This window comes from Rhinolophus sinicus, linkage group LG02 (assembly GCF_036562045.2).
Source record: "Rhinolophus sinicus isolate RSC01 linkage group LG02, ASM3656204v1, whole genome shotgun sequence".
Lineage (NCBI taxonomy): Eukaryota > Metazoa > Chordata > Mammalia > Chiroptera > Rhinolophidae > Rhinolophus > Rhinolophus sinicus.
Genome location: NC_133752.1, coordinates 75147422 through 75161303, shown reverse-complemented (window position 1 = coordinate 75161303; position 13882 = coordinate 75147422). Strand labels below are relative to the sequence as shown.

Genomic DNA, 13882 nt, shown 5'->3' with positions numbered 1-13882 from the left:
CTCACCTTCTAATACCATCACATTGATGGATAGGATTTCAACATGAATTTTGGAGGGGACACAAACATAGGTTATAGCCATACACACGTGAAATTTTGGTTATATAAAACATGGGGGAGAAAGCTTGTGTTGTATCTAAAACCCGATGTAGTGAAAGATAATTATTCACCACGTGACCATGGGCAAAGTTGCTAATGTGTCTAAAACTGTAAAATGACGATCAGAGTCCTTCGCATGAGGCCACGTGCTCTCCAGAGTGATGAGGCTAAAATGTGACTCACTTGACCTGACTACCTGGAAAGCTTTCCCTGGCTTACTGCCAACAGAGGATGCGATCCAGACTTCTTTACAAGCATGAGAGGTTCTCTGAGTTCCAGGCTGTGTGCTTTTTCAACACATCTCAGCGGTCCTCACCTTGTCTTTTGTCTCTGCTTCAGCCTTATTGCCCTGTTCGCTCTCCCCTGCGCACACTGCACTGCTCCCTACCCCCGTGGTCCCTATGCTCCCGTTCCCCACCTTTGTAGAAAGCCGAAATTATGTTCTGGTTTCATACAGCAACCAAACCCCACAAGGCAAGCTCTTCTTGTACAATTTGTTACCAGTACTTGGCTGTCCTTAGTCTCCTTATCAGTGGGTGGAGAACCATTTGCTTGCCCTCAAAAAAAAAAAAAAAGACCAAATAACCGCGCCTTTGTCGTTTGATATATTTATTTGGCAAACATTTACTGAGTACCTGCTGCTTGTTGTACTGGCGTTAGGAAGATGAGTAACACCCCAGCCATAGCCCCAGGGAGTCCGCATTCTGGCAAGGGGAGACTGACTAACCAGCAGCAGGCAGTCACCAATCCTGCGGGTAAGTGTTTTGCTGGGCACAGGGGAGGCCCAGACAAGGTTCCCTGTCTTCAGCCCGATAAAATACTTCAGAAGAGACTCCATGGCAGCAGGTCTTAGGGGAGGAGATGGCATTGGCTAGCCAAAAAGGAGAAGAAAAATGGGTATTTCCGATAGAGTACTGTTGGTAACCCTTTCTAGAAAATGGGTAAGGGGCTGATGGAATCTAGTCTCATTTTATTCTCACTAGAAGGTAAAATAAGCAGTTTAATTTTCTTTTCTGTTCCTCTAGAACTTGTATGTAGTTTTAAAAGTGTTGTCAACTTTGCAGGATGGTGTTACCCAGTTGAAATTGCCTGAACCTGTTGCATTGTTACAATGATTATAAGATGATTTGAAATGATCTTAAGACATTTAAAATTTGTTTGTGAACATAAAGTCTAATTAGTGGAAAGATTAAGATGATCTTAGTGACTTAGATAATTGTGGTGGTTGCCTGCTTAAAACTTAATGTTTATTTTTTTCTGTCTTCAGATAGAAAGGAAAAAAAGCATTAAATATATATACTTAATTTTTTAAATTATATTTTAAATGACCTCTTGTTAATCTCGTCTAAAACTAATGTAAATCAGTTTAAAAATTTTTGTTACTTTTAGACATATTGTTACGTAGTGGGAGGAAATAAATTAAACATGTATGGGAGAAAGATGAGCAAAAATTGAAAATTGATATTACTGCTTTTGAAATGGGTTCGTTTTACATGACTATTAAATGCTGCCTTTTAAATTTAGTAGAAATGTTAGCTGTGGGAATTTTTCTTTAAAAGAAACAACACAGATAAGGAGAGGCATGTTGCTTATAACAGATTTTCAGATTCTGGAATAGTGATGAAATGTGTTTTTGGTCTGGATAATAAAATGAAACATTTCTTATCGAGTTAGAAGACTGTCTCTCTTAATTTAAGGTTATGAAAAGACTGATGATGTTTCAGAGAAGACTTCACTGGCTGACCAGGAAGAAATACGGACAATATTCATCAACCAGCCCCAGCTGACAAAATTCTGCAATAACCATGTCAGGTAGGAACTGCTAAAGAAAGCTGTTGAATGGGCTATCCCAGCAGAGCCCTGCAGGCCGTCTCCCACCCACACTGAAAATGCATGCGAAGAGCTTTCAGTTAAGTCAGTTAATATTTGAGAGCTTACAGGAGGCTGTATGAATCGGCTGTTTCTCCATCTTGCAGCCAATGAGGAGATGTTAATAAGACCTGAAAGCAGGAAGAAGCAGAAAGAATCAGCAGCCGTATCTACCAATTCTGTGTATAGCATATGAATAATGAAAGCTGCTCCTGGCCAAATACCTTTGTCTTAAATCTGTTAATAGAACGATAAATTATTGTTTGGGGTTAACAAGTTTTTACATTTTAGAAAATGTCTTTGCAATTCTTCATAGAGAACTCCTTTCAACAGTTAGTCTTTAAATATTGGCTTTTGAGAGTTGTGAAATTTAGCATGGTGTTGAGGAATGGAGGGCTGTGAGAAGTACTTAACTGTTACATTTTCATTCCAACAATAATATAAAAAGTATCTCTGTTATAATTCCTATTCTTTTAGTGGCCTCTGGAACCAAGTGAGCAATCCCTGTGTTATTAGCCCACTGGTTCTCCAGTGGCAAGATTCCTAGATTTGAGACATGCCCATTTAGAATTAATATTTATAACTTCAAACTTTAGAATAACTTTTCACAGTCTGGGGAGTGTGGTATGTGTCCCTTTAATCTCCTTTCTCTATAATTAACAAGAGGAAGATTGGACATTTCCAAGACCTAAATGGTGATGACTGACTGATGGTGAACATATCTGGTGTCTTTAGTGTGGCGTCCTAGCCAAGTTCAAAGAGGGGCTGAGACAAAAAATTCAAACGGAAACCCAGAGAACTCTCCATTTCTCTGAAGTTATCCCGGGAAGGCATCTCGATTTAAAGTTTCTGGTCCTGCTCAAATTGCTGATTTTTTTTTTTTCTTTTATTGCAAGATTTTATTTTTTATTAACGTATTATACACTGTCTTAACTAAAGTTGCTCTTTGTGGGCTACTGTTAGTAATGTTAAAAAGGATGATTGGCCAATGAGAACAAAAGATATGCAGGAACTTAAACTCTTACTATTTGTTTAGACAGTCCCTTTCACGCTTTTTCATTTAGGTCAATGACCATTAGCAATAATCTCCAAAATTGAAACAGAGGGCAAATGTTCATCATCTAATTTTTTATATTATGATAGTAGAATTTTGTAAATGTGACAGCTAACTGTGCAGTAATTAAGTTTTATGCTACTTTCATTTTTGTTTTCTAGCACTGCAAAATACAACATAATCACATTCCTTCCAAGATTTCTCTACTCTCAGTTCAGAAGAGCCGCCAATTCATTTTTTCTCTTTATTGCACTGCTTCAGGTAAAGTCATGTCATAAAACCTTAGTTTAACATCAAGTGTTCAAATACTAATAAATTTTTGTTAAGCCTATGACCAATCTTCTGAAGCTTCTCTGAACACAGAGAAATAAGCTGGTTTGGGTGGATATTTCTGGCTCCTGCTACAAGCAATGTTCGAATTCCACTACCTCTCAGCCTTTTGATTCATTTTTATCAGCTTATTGTGTAAATTTCATATGGCAAGGACAGTATTCATTTGGGTGCTAAAGGGGGATGGGACTTTTTCTTAAAATATCAACTTATTTTTGTAACAGTAAAACTGTCAATTCTGAACCTTGCAATACAAGAATTACCACGTTAAGTCTTGTTTCTCATTGTATTTGAGTTAATGGTAGTTAGAAAAAAAAGTTTCATATTAAAAAAATAGCATACATTCATTGTAAAAAGAATCAGAACACACAGCAAAGCATAAAGAAAAAAATTTTGAACTCATTATTCCACCACCCAGAGGCAACTACTCTCTTAAAATTTGGGTGTACATTCTTCTGCTTTTTTTTTTCCTCCCAAGCATTGTTTATTGATTTAGTTTACAAAAAGGGGACCATAGTGTACATATGTTTTATAACCTGCTTTATCCATATAATAATGTGTGGATATTTTCCCATGTGATTCATTGTGTATCTAACATAGCATTTCTAATGGTCGTATGATATTTTAGTGTATATACTGTAATCTTTTAAACCAGTCCCCCTTTGTAGGTGTTAGTCTTACACACAACTATGACCCCCAAAAGTTAATTAACATGCTTTTCCAGATATTTGTTAGATATGGACAAATTACTTCACCCAGTGTTAATCTACCGAGATAGAAAAATCAAGGAGGCATATGTTAAGGGGCACTAAGACTTTGTTGTTTTTGAATGTATTATACACTTGCTAGTTCTCACTGATTTCTCTTTTTTTTCCCTTCAAATAGCAAATACCTGATGTATCACCAACAGGTCGCTATACAACACTGGTTCCTCTCTTATTTATTTTAGCTGTAGCAGCTATCAAAGAGATAATAGAAGATATTGTAAGTAATTTTTTTCATAAATAAATGTGACTGTTATTTTTATATACATATTTTTCAATATTAGTTTCATCTTTAAGTTGTTTAGTTCTTGGCACAGGCTATTTAAAATGTCCATTTAATTTTAAAAGTATATAGCATAGGTGCTGCCACCTCTGGAGTTAATTCCTATTGATTTCTATAGGATTAGTATTAAAGAATTTTTCTTACAGTGTTCTATTATGTTTGTAGCTTATTAATGAAAGAAATGAACAGGAATGGAAGAATTGGTTTAGAGAGAAAACTATATTTGAACATTATTTTCAATTGTGCTCAATTTTCAATTTGAACTTTATTTCAAGGTAAACACAATAACCTCCAAATTATTTAAATGTAAAGGTGTTTTTTGTATTTTTAAATTTATATACCATAGCTTTCACCTAATTAAATACCTTTGATTACTTTTCATCTTATTTTAGTAATTCTAAGTTTCCTTTTCTTTTATCTTAGTTAAGAAAAGTAACAGCACGTTTGCTATTTTTACTTTTCCGTAGTAGCAGAGAAAAGGGGAAGTGAATTTCCCCTTCATAAAATACATTACTCAAAATAAGTTCAGGCTTTTGTTTGTCCTCTATTTTAACTATTATTTTAACTACCTTAGTTGAGGAAGCCAATATTTTTTTCTATGTCCTTTAACTACTTTGCCTGTCTGAAATGACCTTCTGTCAAGCCTTAGGCAAGTCAGATGGTAAGGCGAGGAAAGGCTGAGACATTCTTTAGAAAGGTTTAATTTAGAGTTGCACAAACATTCGTATTATTTCTGTGGAGAATTAAAGTGGGATCTCATTCAGAACACATGAGCCATAGCATCACTGGACCCATTAGACACGGGTCAGCTGACCATTTCCATCAGCCCTCTCATAAACATCCAAGTCTGAGAGTACATACAGAGGTTGGTGTGTGTGTGTGTGTGTGTGTGTGTGTGTGTGTGTGTGTGTGTGTAAAACATCATAATCTTCTTGATTGGAAATGACATACTTGACAGCGACCACTAGCTAAAAGTTTCAGTGACTCTCTTCTCACCTGTGTATTGTTCCACACAGACTTATTATCATCCTTTAAGTTATGGTCAGATTTGGCAGTCTATAAGGATTGGTCTCTATCACAATTTTGTCTTTCTTTGCCTTTTGTGTTCCCTTATCTTTCTTAATTTAACCTAATTTTCACTGAGCATCGGTTGTTGTACTATTGTTTTGCAAATGTTTTTCTCATTTAATTCCTTCAATAAGTTTGAAAGTTGGATATTAACCCCATTTTAAAGGTAAGGAAGCTGAGTCTTAGAGAGGTCATCCAACTTGCCCAGAAAGGGATGGAATTTCTATCCTATCTCGTGCTCTTCCTTTGTATTATTGTGGTGAGTCACCAATAGTAATAATAATAGTTATTGAAGTTCTGGGTTCCATGTACTTACTCTATGTCCTTTATACTTATTAAATCTTATAACAGCCCTTTAAAGGATAAATGATATTATCCCCATTTTACAGATGAGGGAGAGGAGGCACAGAGGAGAAAGGTAACTTGCCCCATGTCACAGAGCTATTTAAGTGGGGCTGTCAGAATTCAAACAAGGCAGTTTGGCTCCAGAGCCCTGCCGTATAATCATTGCTCTAAATTGCCTGTCCTTTTTTTTTCTTCTCTTTTCCCTAGCAGAACTGTAAGCTCTCTAACTATGGTTTCTAGTACCCCTCTCTGAAAATACATGGTAAATAAAATGATATTCAAGAACTTTTTTTTTTAAGCGTAGGTCTTATTGGCATGATGAAATAATTGGATACTATTAGAAAGCAGCTAATTAGGCATGAAGGATATAATAGTATTGTGGGGACATAATAGTATTGTTTAAAGTCATTTTTTCCAATAAAGTCAGTGTTAAAATGTGGACTAAAAATGGTCTGTAACACTGGTATAATAAGAAGTTTATATCAACCCATAAGGTGGTAGAAAGTTTGAAATATAACTCTCTAGAATGGAAAAAAAATCAAATAATAGTTTAGAACGTTGGAAGAAGAGTATCAGTAATTATAATAAATACATATATTCATTCACTCATTCAACAGACATATATGAAGCAGTACTTAGGTGGCAGGCATGCGTTAGGAAATGTACTCGGGTGTGTGAAACTTTTGCTGCAGGTAGTCATCCTGTCCCAAACGTCAGTGGCTTGCACAGGAGTTTATTTTTCAGGTCTCAAACATACAGCAGGTTGTTTTTGGGGAAGGAGGGCAGGAAGCACCGTTGTTCATTTAAGTCGCTCAGATGCAGCTGAGTCAAGGCTCTGCTATGTTTGGAATGCTGGTGGTCACTGGAGTAGAGGAAGAGAGAGAAGGGAATTAGAACTAGTGACATGACAAGAGGTGGCATAACCTCAGTATCCATTGAAGTAGAAGAGAAACTGGATATTGATGAAGACTAGTGATGTCTGCCGTTCTTAGATCAGTGAATAAAACGGAGGTGATATTCTACTGAACCTTCCTTTATATTCCGTTAAACAACACTGAAAACAATTTTAGGATAAAGCGTAGTACTAACTGTCTCCAGGTGAGATGCCTAAGACTCACTCACCCCAGTGCCTTTTAACTCCTGATGCTTTGGACAGTTTAACATAATATGATTTCCTGTTTTTATGTGTGACAAATGAGATATATACTTACTTGAAAATGCTTTAAAATTGTTGGAGAACTCTTAGTTTAAAAATTAAAAAGGTGTATCGTGTCAAATGTCAATTCTTAGGATGAGGGTCAAGATTGTTTGTTAATATTCCACCACTAATAAAAATATACCTTCTTTGCTATCAACTTAAACACTGATAAACTTCTTCATTACAAAACAAATATTTTAAAGTCTGCAATGTTCAGAGATCAAATACTGAGTATATGCTAGTGAGTAAAAGTAGCCATGATGGCGTTTGCAGTCCAATGAAGGACACAGATATGAATCAAGTAACCACACCAGCTCTTACGAAAATTAAATGATGCACATGCAGCCCTTAGAACAATGTCAAGTATATATAGTAAGTGCCAAAGAAATGTTAACTGTATTGTCATGATCCAAATATCATTTTGACTAAAATATAGGAAAATGGATTGTAAGGAAAACAGGATTTAGGTAGACTTGTTAGAATATTCTAGTAGCTGGTATGAGAAAAATGAAGATATCTTAGACTAAGTGGTATGGTAGAGATGAAGAAATGTAGGAAAATGAATTCAATGCATATTTAGGAACAAAATTAACAAGACTTACCACCATTTGACATGCTACGTACCCTACTTATTTTGTTTATATTCTGTCTCCAACCACTAGAATGTAAGCTTCATGAGAGCAAGAGTTTTTGTCTCTCGTTCATTGCTGTATCCTCAACTATAGTAACAGGGCCTGGCACTTATTAAATGTTTAATAAACGTTTGTGAAGGAAGAAATGGATTGGATGGGAGGGAGAAGGTGCAAGGATGACTTTCAAGTTCATGGTTTTTGTATGAGTGGATGGCGTATAGTTCTGTGTCTGGGACAAGGACCACATCTTGGGGGTTAAAGTCTTAGACTGTCCTTTGGACATAGTTTGAGGTGCCTTTGAGACTTCCAGAAGGAGATGCCAGGGAAGCAACTGGATCTAATTGACTTGAGCTCAGATGAGAGTCTTGACTGGTATATATTTATATATTGGTTATCATTGAAATATCAGATATGAGTGAGCTAAGAGAGTATAGAATGAGAAGCAAAGAGGGCAAGAGAGTAAGCCCTCATGATAGGAATTCTATCATGAATTACAAGGGAGGAGACAAAGAAGGGGCCAGGGTGCAGGTGGCACAATTGGGCAGTTATGCAATAAGAAATGGCTAATGCAGGGAGAGTTCCCAGAAGGAGGATTGGTTAATATTGCATAGTTAAGTATCCTAAAGTTCATGGAACTATTAATACAGTACCATTGATTGGTACCCTGTCAATCAAATATTGGAAATAATAAATTCACTAGCTCTCAGTGGTATTAAATGAATTCTGATTATAGGACAGTAGAGGCATTTGAACTCAGAGAATAACTATATTAATTTTTATGAACTATTGCTTTTAGAAAGAATAATGATCTCTTTAGGATACAAAAATGCTTTCTTTTTGTAGTCATAAGATTAGAATCTGCCTCTCTGGGTGGGTCCTTATGTGTATTCAACACAATTGTGTTTTGACAAGTAACCTAATTTATTCTGTGGTGGGAAGGTCGAGGTAAGACATGCTTCTGTACAGGAATTCTCTGTAGATGGAAAGTAATGTTCAGGATCTCCTTGGGTTGCACTAAGATTAAATTTCCTGTTGAGATGTAATGTTTCATTAATTAGCCTTTATTTGTCTCCTTCAGTTGGAAGTCTAACTATTATATATTACCAATGCGCATTGTTTCGGAAATAGTTATACCTACTTTGAATATCTGATTTTACCTTGAATCATTATCTTGGACTACAATTTACTTTGAGTTACTTTTAATTTTCTTAAGATCTTTATTAACAAATGAAAATGAATGCGTATTTTAGAGTTTTACCAATTATAAAATAAGCTCTACTGATGCTGCAAATTGGACAGAACTTTAAAAATTCAGTGAAAAATAGTTGCTGGCAAATTATGTGCTTACTTTTGGAAGCAATAATTTGCCTGTTAAACGTCTACATTATTATACTTTTATCAGTGAGATTTACTCTGAGAAAGAATTATAGTGTGTTCTGTATATGGATGTGGTAAGAAATGTGTTCCACAAGCCTCCCACAGAGGCATTTTAAATGCTCTCTTTGCATTTTGTGCAATTCAGTGGCTGATAGTTTGAATGCAGTGAGTGCACACTGCCAGCTATTGTGCCACTCTTCCTGAGTGTCGCTGTGTTCTTGGAAGCGTCCTAATTCACGACTTCAGGCTTTTCTGTTGGAAATTGTTTTCATACGTGCACTGTGGTTCTAAAAACCACGTGTCTTCTCAGTGGAAAACTTAGGATCTCATTTGTTTTCCATTTGTTCCAACCCACCTTAATGTCAAGTATGTGCAGCTAAATCTGACCTTGGATTTTAGATGATAAAATCGTTGAGCACAGAGTTAGTTACACTCAACACTTCTCCAATGCCAAAGGAGGCTGACGTGTTACACTTGATGCTGTAAGTTCAGATGGAAGCCTTGGAAAACCATTAGTTGAACTATAGAGAAGATTGTCTCCCCTGGTCAATCAAATTCTCACCTTGCCTCTGACCTTCCATTTCCTTTTCTTACTGCTGTAAAAGTTTGGCTTATGTAATGCTCCAAACTCACCCACCTAGATATAAACCAAATCACCTGTTTAACACTCAATTTATTTCCAGTGCTTTTTGGAGAAAAGAGAATAGGATCATGTGTTCCAGTGGCTTGTGATTTGGGAGGAGGGCAGCTGTTGGGGAGCAGTAGACAAGGCTTTATGCAAAGGGTAGATGTATTTGGTTCTAGTCATTGGTAGATATCAGCACATCATTAAATTATAGAGGAGGTACTCAGCTTAATGAGATAATGAATTTCATAAGTTGAAAATATTTCAGTATCATTATTAAATGGCAGTTACAGATAATTCTCTTGGGCAATCTTCCTTTTTAAGAAAATTATTTAAGCAAAAGTTCTAAGTCAGCTTTTCAGCTCAAACTGTTGTAATACATTAAAATTTTAGTCTTATTTTTATGATAACATAAGATCCTTCCAAGGACCACATACCTGTACTCCCAGAGAAGACTACTGTATAAAGATGCTGTGGATTGCTTTCAGTTTAGAATTCCTGAGTACCCTCTGATTCTCCCCATCACCCCACCCCCAGCATATTTATAACATTGATACAGGTGTGAAAGGATAAAAGCCTTGAAAAACATAAGTTAAACCTCTTTTATTGTAGGCAGTATTTTGTTTTATTAATCTTACTCACTTTTTCACTTTTTTTTTTTTTTTTTTTGCTTTTAAACTTTAGAAACGACATAAAGCTGACAATGCAGTGAACAAGAAACAGACACAAGGTAGGAATTTCACATTTTATTTCTCATATCTGTCAAACACGTTCATACTAATATATACAAATCACTTCAATTAAATGTAATTCAATTGAAAATGCTATTTATCTCCTAAGTTTTTGTTCCTGGGTAGATTATTGCTTTGTAGCATCTATTATCATGACACTTAAATTAGAATTAGAGTGATTTACAGTGGTAATATTTTTAAAAAGTAACATTTTTAATGTATTTAAGTACCGCATAGCAATGTGCTTATAAGTACTGTTCATAAAATCTGCAGTGGTTTTGACAGTGTTAAATGCTGCAAAATGTCTTTATTTTGTTTGTGATCTATAGATATTACTCTAGAGAAGATTTATAGAAAATAATCTGATGTGATGCTTGTTGGGTAAAAGGCATATTAGAAGCACTTTGAGTTAGTTATAATGTACATGTAGATGATATATGCTCCATAAATAAATAAAATTAAAACCAGCCCAACTTCTGGGAAATGCATTGCATTTTGATATGACTCTTTTGTTGTGGGTCTCATTTTGATGCCGCCAAAAACAAATGACCTTCAACATAAGCGAATAGACCATATACTCTCAGACTTTCAGAAATACCCAGGAACATGCAAAACAGACATCCTGTCCCATCCCTGAGTTTGTCCCATCTGAGAGTCTCATCTCTCGCTGATGTCCCCTGATGTGATGGGGATCAGACATGTCAGCCCAAATTAGCTGGTAATTATACACAGTATTGGTAATACTCCTGTGATTTCTATGGGACCCTGTCAAATGCTCTCCTTCTCTTCTCACCACCTTCTACCAAAGGGATTATCTACTGACTGTTGTTGATACATTTGAGGAAATTACATTTATTAAAGTGTCACCTAATAAATTAACAAAATACTTACTGAAATTATATTATACTCCCTATGGGGACATAGGAAAGAATATAAGATGGGAACTACATAAAAGCACAAAGAGATGATTTTGTGTGGAAAATACAGGGTTTCAATGACATGAGCTCAATGTCTCTCTAGATTTTTGTGGCAAATAAAGGTTCCTATGTCAAATGCTATATGAATTTAAAAGGAGAGAAAATTGTGGGATAACTGGAGCTAGATCTTGAATATGGGGAAATTATTGGATGAACAGAGGCACATGGGGAAGACATTACATGTCAGTTGAGTGAGAAAGTGGGAGGAGAGGTTATCCTGAACAGAGGTGAAGAAGGCTGTTGGATTGCTTTGTTTAACCATCATTACAGCACCAGATGAAGAAGGAGATTCATACCAAGGGAAGCAAACACATGATGAAAAAGGTAGGCCAGGGTCAAATTTTACAGGGCCTTGAATACCAAGACAAGGGGATTCCAACTTTTCTTGTGTATACTGAGTAGCTATTGAAGGTTTACAAACCAGAGACAGAATGAACATACAGGTTAAAGATGGGGAGCAGAATGAATTGGAGTATGAGGCTATTAGAAGGCTGGGAACAAAGCTACTCCAGGAAGGTAGAAAGGGACAACCACAGGGATTGAGAAAAAAAATCCCAGATGTTTTGGGGCAATATGCAGTATTTGCATTTGTTGTCATGTTGCTCAAAATGTTCGGTAACAGCTTTTGAACCAAACACTTGCAATTATTTTTACGATACATAATGGATCTTGCAGCCAACGGCTCCTGTCTTCAGGGATGGGCAGTTATTTCCAAGTCTTGGCCCAAGAAGTCATTGTACAGTGAAAGAGTAGCTGTCATAGGCATAATGATTTTCGATTGCCGCACCTTGAACCGATACGATCTATGATTTCCCAGGTATTTACTTACTTCCAAAATACTCCCTTTTGTCTACTACTCAGAGAAAGTATTCTTTCTTGGTTATCATTCTTGGTTCATCAGTTCATCCTGGACTAACAGGATTAGCAAAATGGCTAAACATGAAGAATAGGCAAGTGAGAAGGCAGGCTTTTAGAGTGAGTGCATATAAAACTCATGTCAAAAACAAAATATTAAAGCTATGAAAAACCATGTTCATTAGCAGAATACTTGGTACTCCCATACATAAGAAAGCATGGCTTTCAGTTTGACATTTGAAATTGTTTTCTGAGAGATCTTTCTTTTTTTCTTTTCCTAATTTGAGCATTGGTCATCTTTTTGATTTTGCAGTTGATAGGAGTTAACAGAAATGTTTAAAGGAGACTGTTTGCTGTCAGATAACTCAAATTGCTTAATGTGAAAGCCATCTGTTGTCATTAGACCAGAATGAAATTCAGTTTGCTTTCCTGAGGTAGGAGTGGGCGTAGGAGTGGGAAGGGGAATTTTTGACAGATAATTAATTTGTGACAGACATTCGAAGTATTAAGCTTAAATTTTCAATTTCTAAATGTTTACCAAGACCATGTAATGTGTAAGAGGACACCTTTCCCTTAGATTCAAATATTAACTCTTCTGTATTCTTAGAGCAATGAATCATTTCTCTCCATATTTTGCATTGAGGCACTAGAGTAACATTTTTCTCTGTCATTCCCTAACAACTTTAGAAATACAAATTCATAATTTTATTTCCAACAGTTTTAATCATTTAACTGTAGATCGGTACCTGCCTGATGCCTCATTTTCACTAGTTAATGAACTCAGCCAGTGATCCTATTATGGATTTTGGATCTAACTCAGGACTTTATAAAGTTTCCATGTTGAGCCTGTCATCAACACTTGAAAACAAGCCATTTCTTCTCCTTAGATATATAAGTTGGTTAGGTAGATGGTTCAGCGAGCTGGCAAATTTCAAATTTTATGTTGTCCTCTGAGGACCTAGTTGTTGAAGGAGAGCAGAGTAAACTGATTGTCAGAAGTTCAGGGAGTGTGAGTGAGTCTTGATGAATTTTGTGGTGCACGCCTCCCAGGGAGTTGTCACCACCTGTCTTTGCTCCTGTCTTCTTGTAGTGTGATGGCGTATGTGTACTAGATAGGAACACTGCAGAGGGCAGGTCCACCCTCCGGCTCATCTTTGTGTCCCCGTCGCTCCCAGTCCAGGGGCTTGTCCTTAGCAGGTGTTCTGTGTGTGCAGGGCACATGAACGGGTGGATGAACCCCTCTCCACATAGATACCTGAGTACTGATAAGGAAGGGAAGAGACTAAACATGAAATTCATCATCTGGGGTGTGAGCAAGATGCAAAGCAATATTTTCGTCACACTGTGTCCCAGACTGTTTCACAGTCCCTGATACAATACTAATGTGGCAGAAGCTCTTGCCACCTCTTTCCCTCCTCCATTGAAATCATTGCATCGTCATTCTTATTCTGCTTTGCTTCCTGTGAACAGAGTATTGTCTGTGTCCTTAGCAATTCCATTACCCAGAGTCCCAGAACGCTGCCATATTCAGAATGCCCGATGCCCTTGCATCTAAACTTACCTTCATTTTCTCTGACTTCTTCCCTCAATAGTTGAACTCACAGTATTTAACATACCTTCCTTCATGTGTCTAGCACACATGGAGGCAGTCTCTAATTGCTTTCCCTAAATGGGGT

At 36.6% G+C, this 13882-nt stretch overlaps 1 protein-coding gene across 7 annotated transcripts in view; it reads left to right on the top strand.

Moving 5' to 3' along the window:
• Nucleotides 1–13882, top strand: part of ATP8A1 (ATPase phospholipid transporting 8A1) — a 212651-nt gene that overhangs the window by 26994 nt on the left and 171775 nt on the right. For 3 of the 7 annotated variants that reach the window (XM_074324621.1, XM_074324625.1, XM_074324622.1), the window contains exons 1-5: nucleotides 746–853; nucleotides 1796–1910; nucleotides 3183–3282; nucleotides 4237–4335; nucleotides 10328–10373. In XM_074324621.1, the coding sequence (XP_074180722.1) occupies nucleotides 763–853; nucleotides 1796–1910; nucleotides 3183–3282; nucleotides 4237–4335; nucleotides 10328–10373 (451 nt within the window). In that variant the 5' untranslated portion in view covers nucleotides 746–762. Of the gene's footprint in view, nucleotides 1–745; nucleotides 854–1795; nucleotides 1911–3182; nucleotides 3283–4236; nucleotides 4336–10327; nucleotides 10374–13882 lie in introns of those variants that run through there. The other 4 variants (XM_019754167.2, XM_019754168.2, XM_074324626.1 and 1 more) reach the window with 2 other exon arrangements.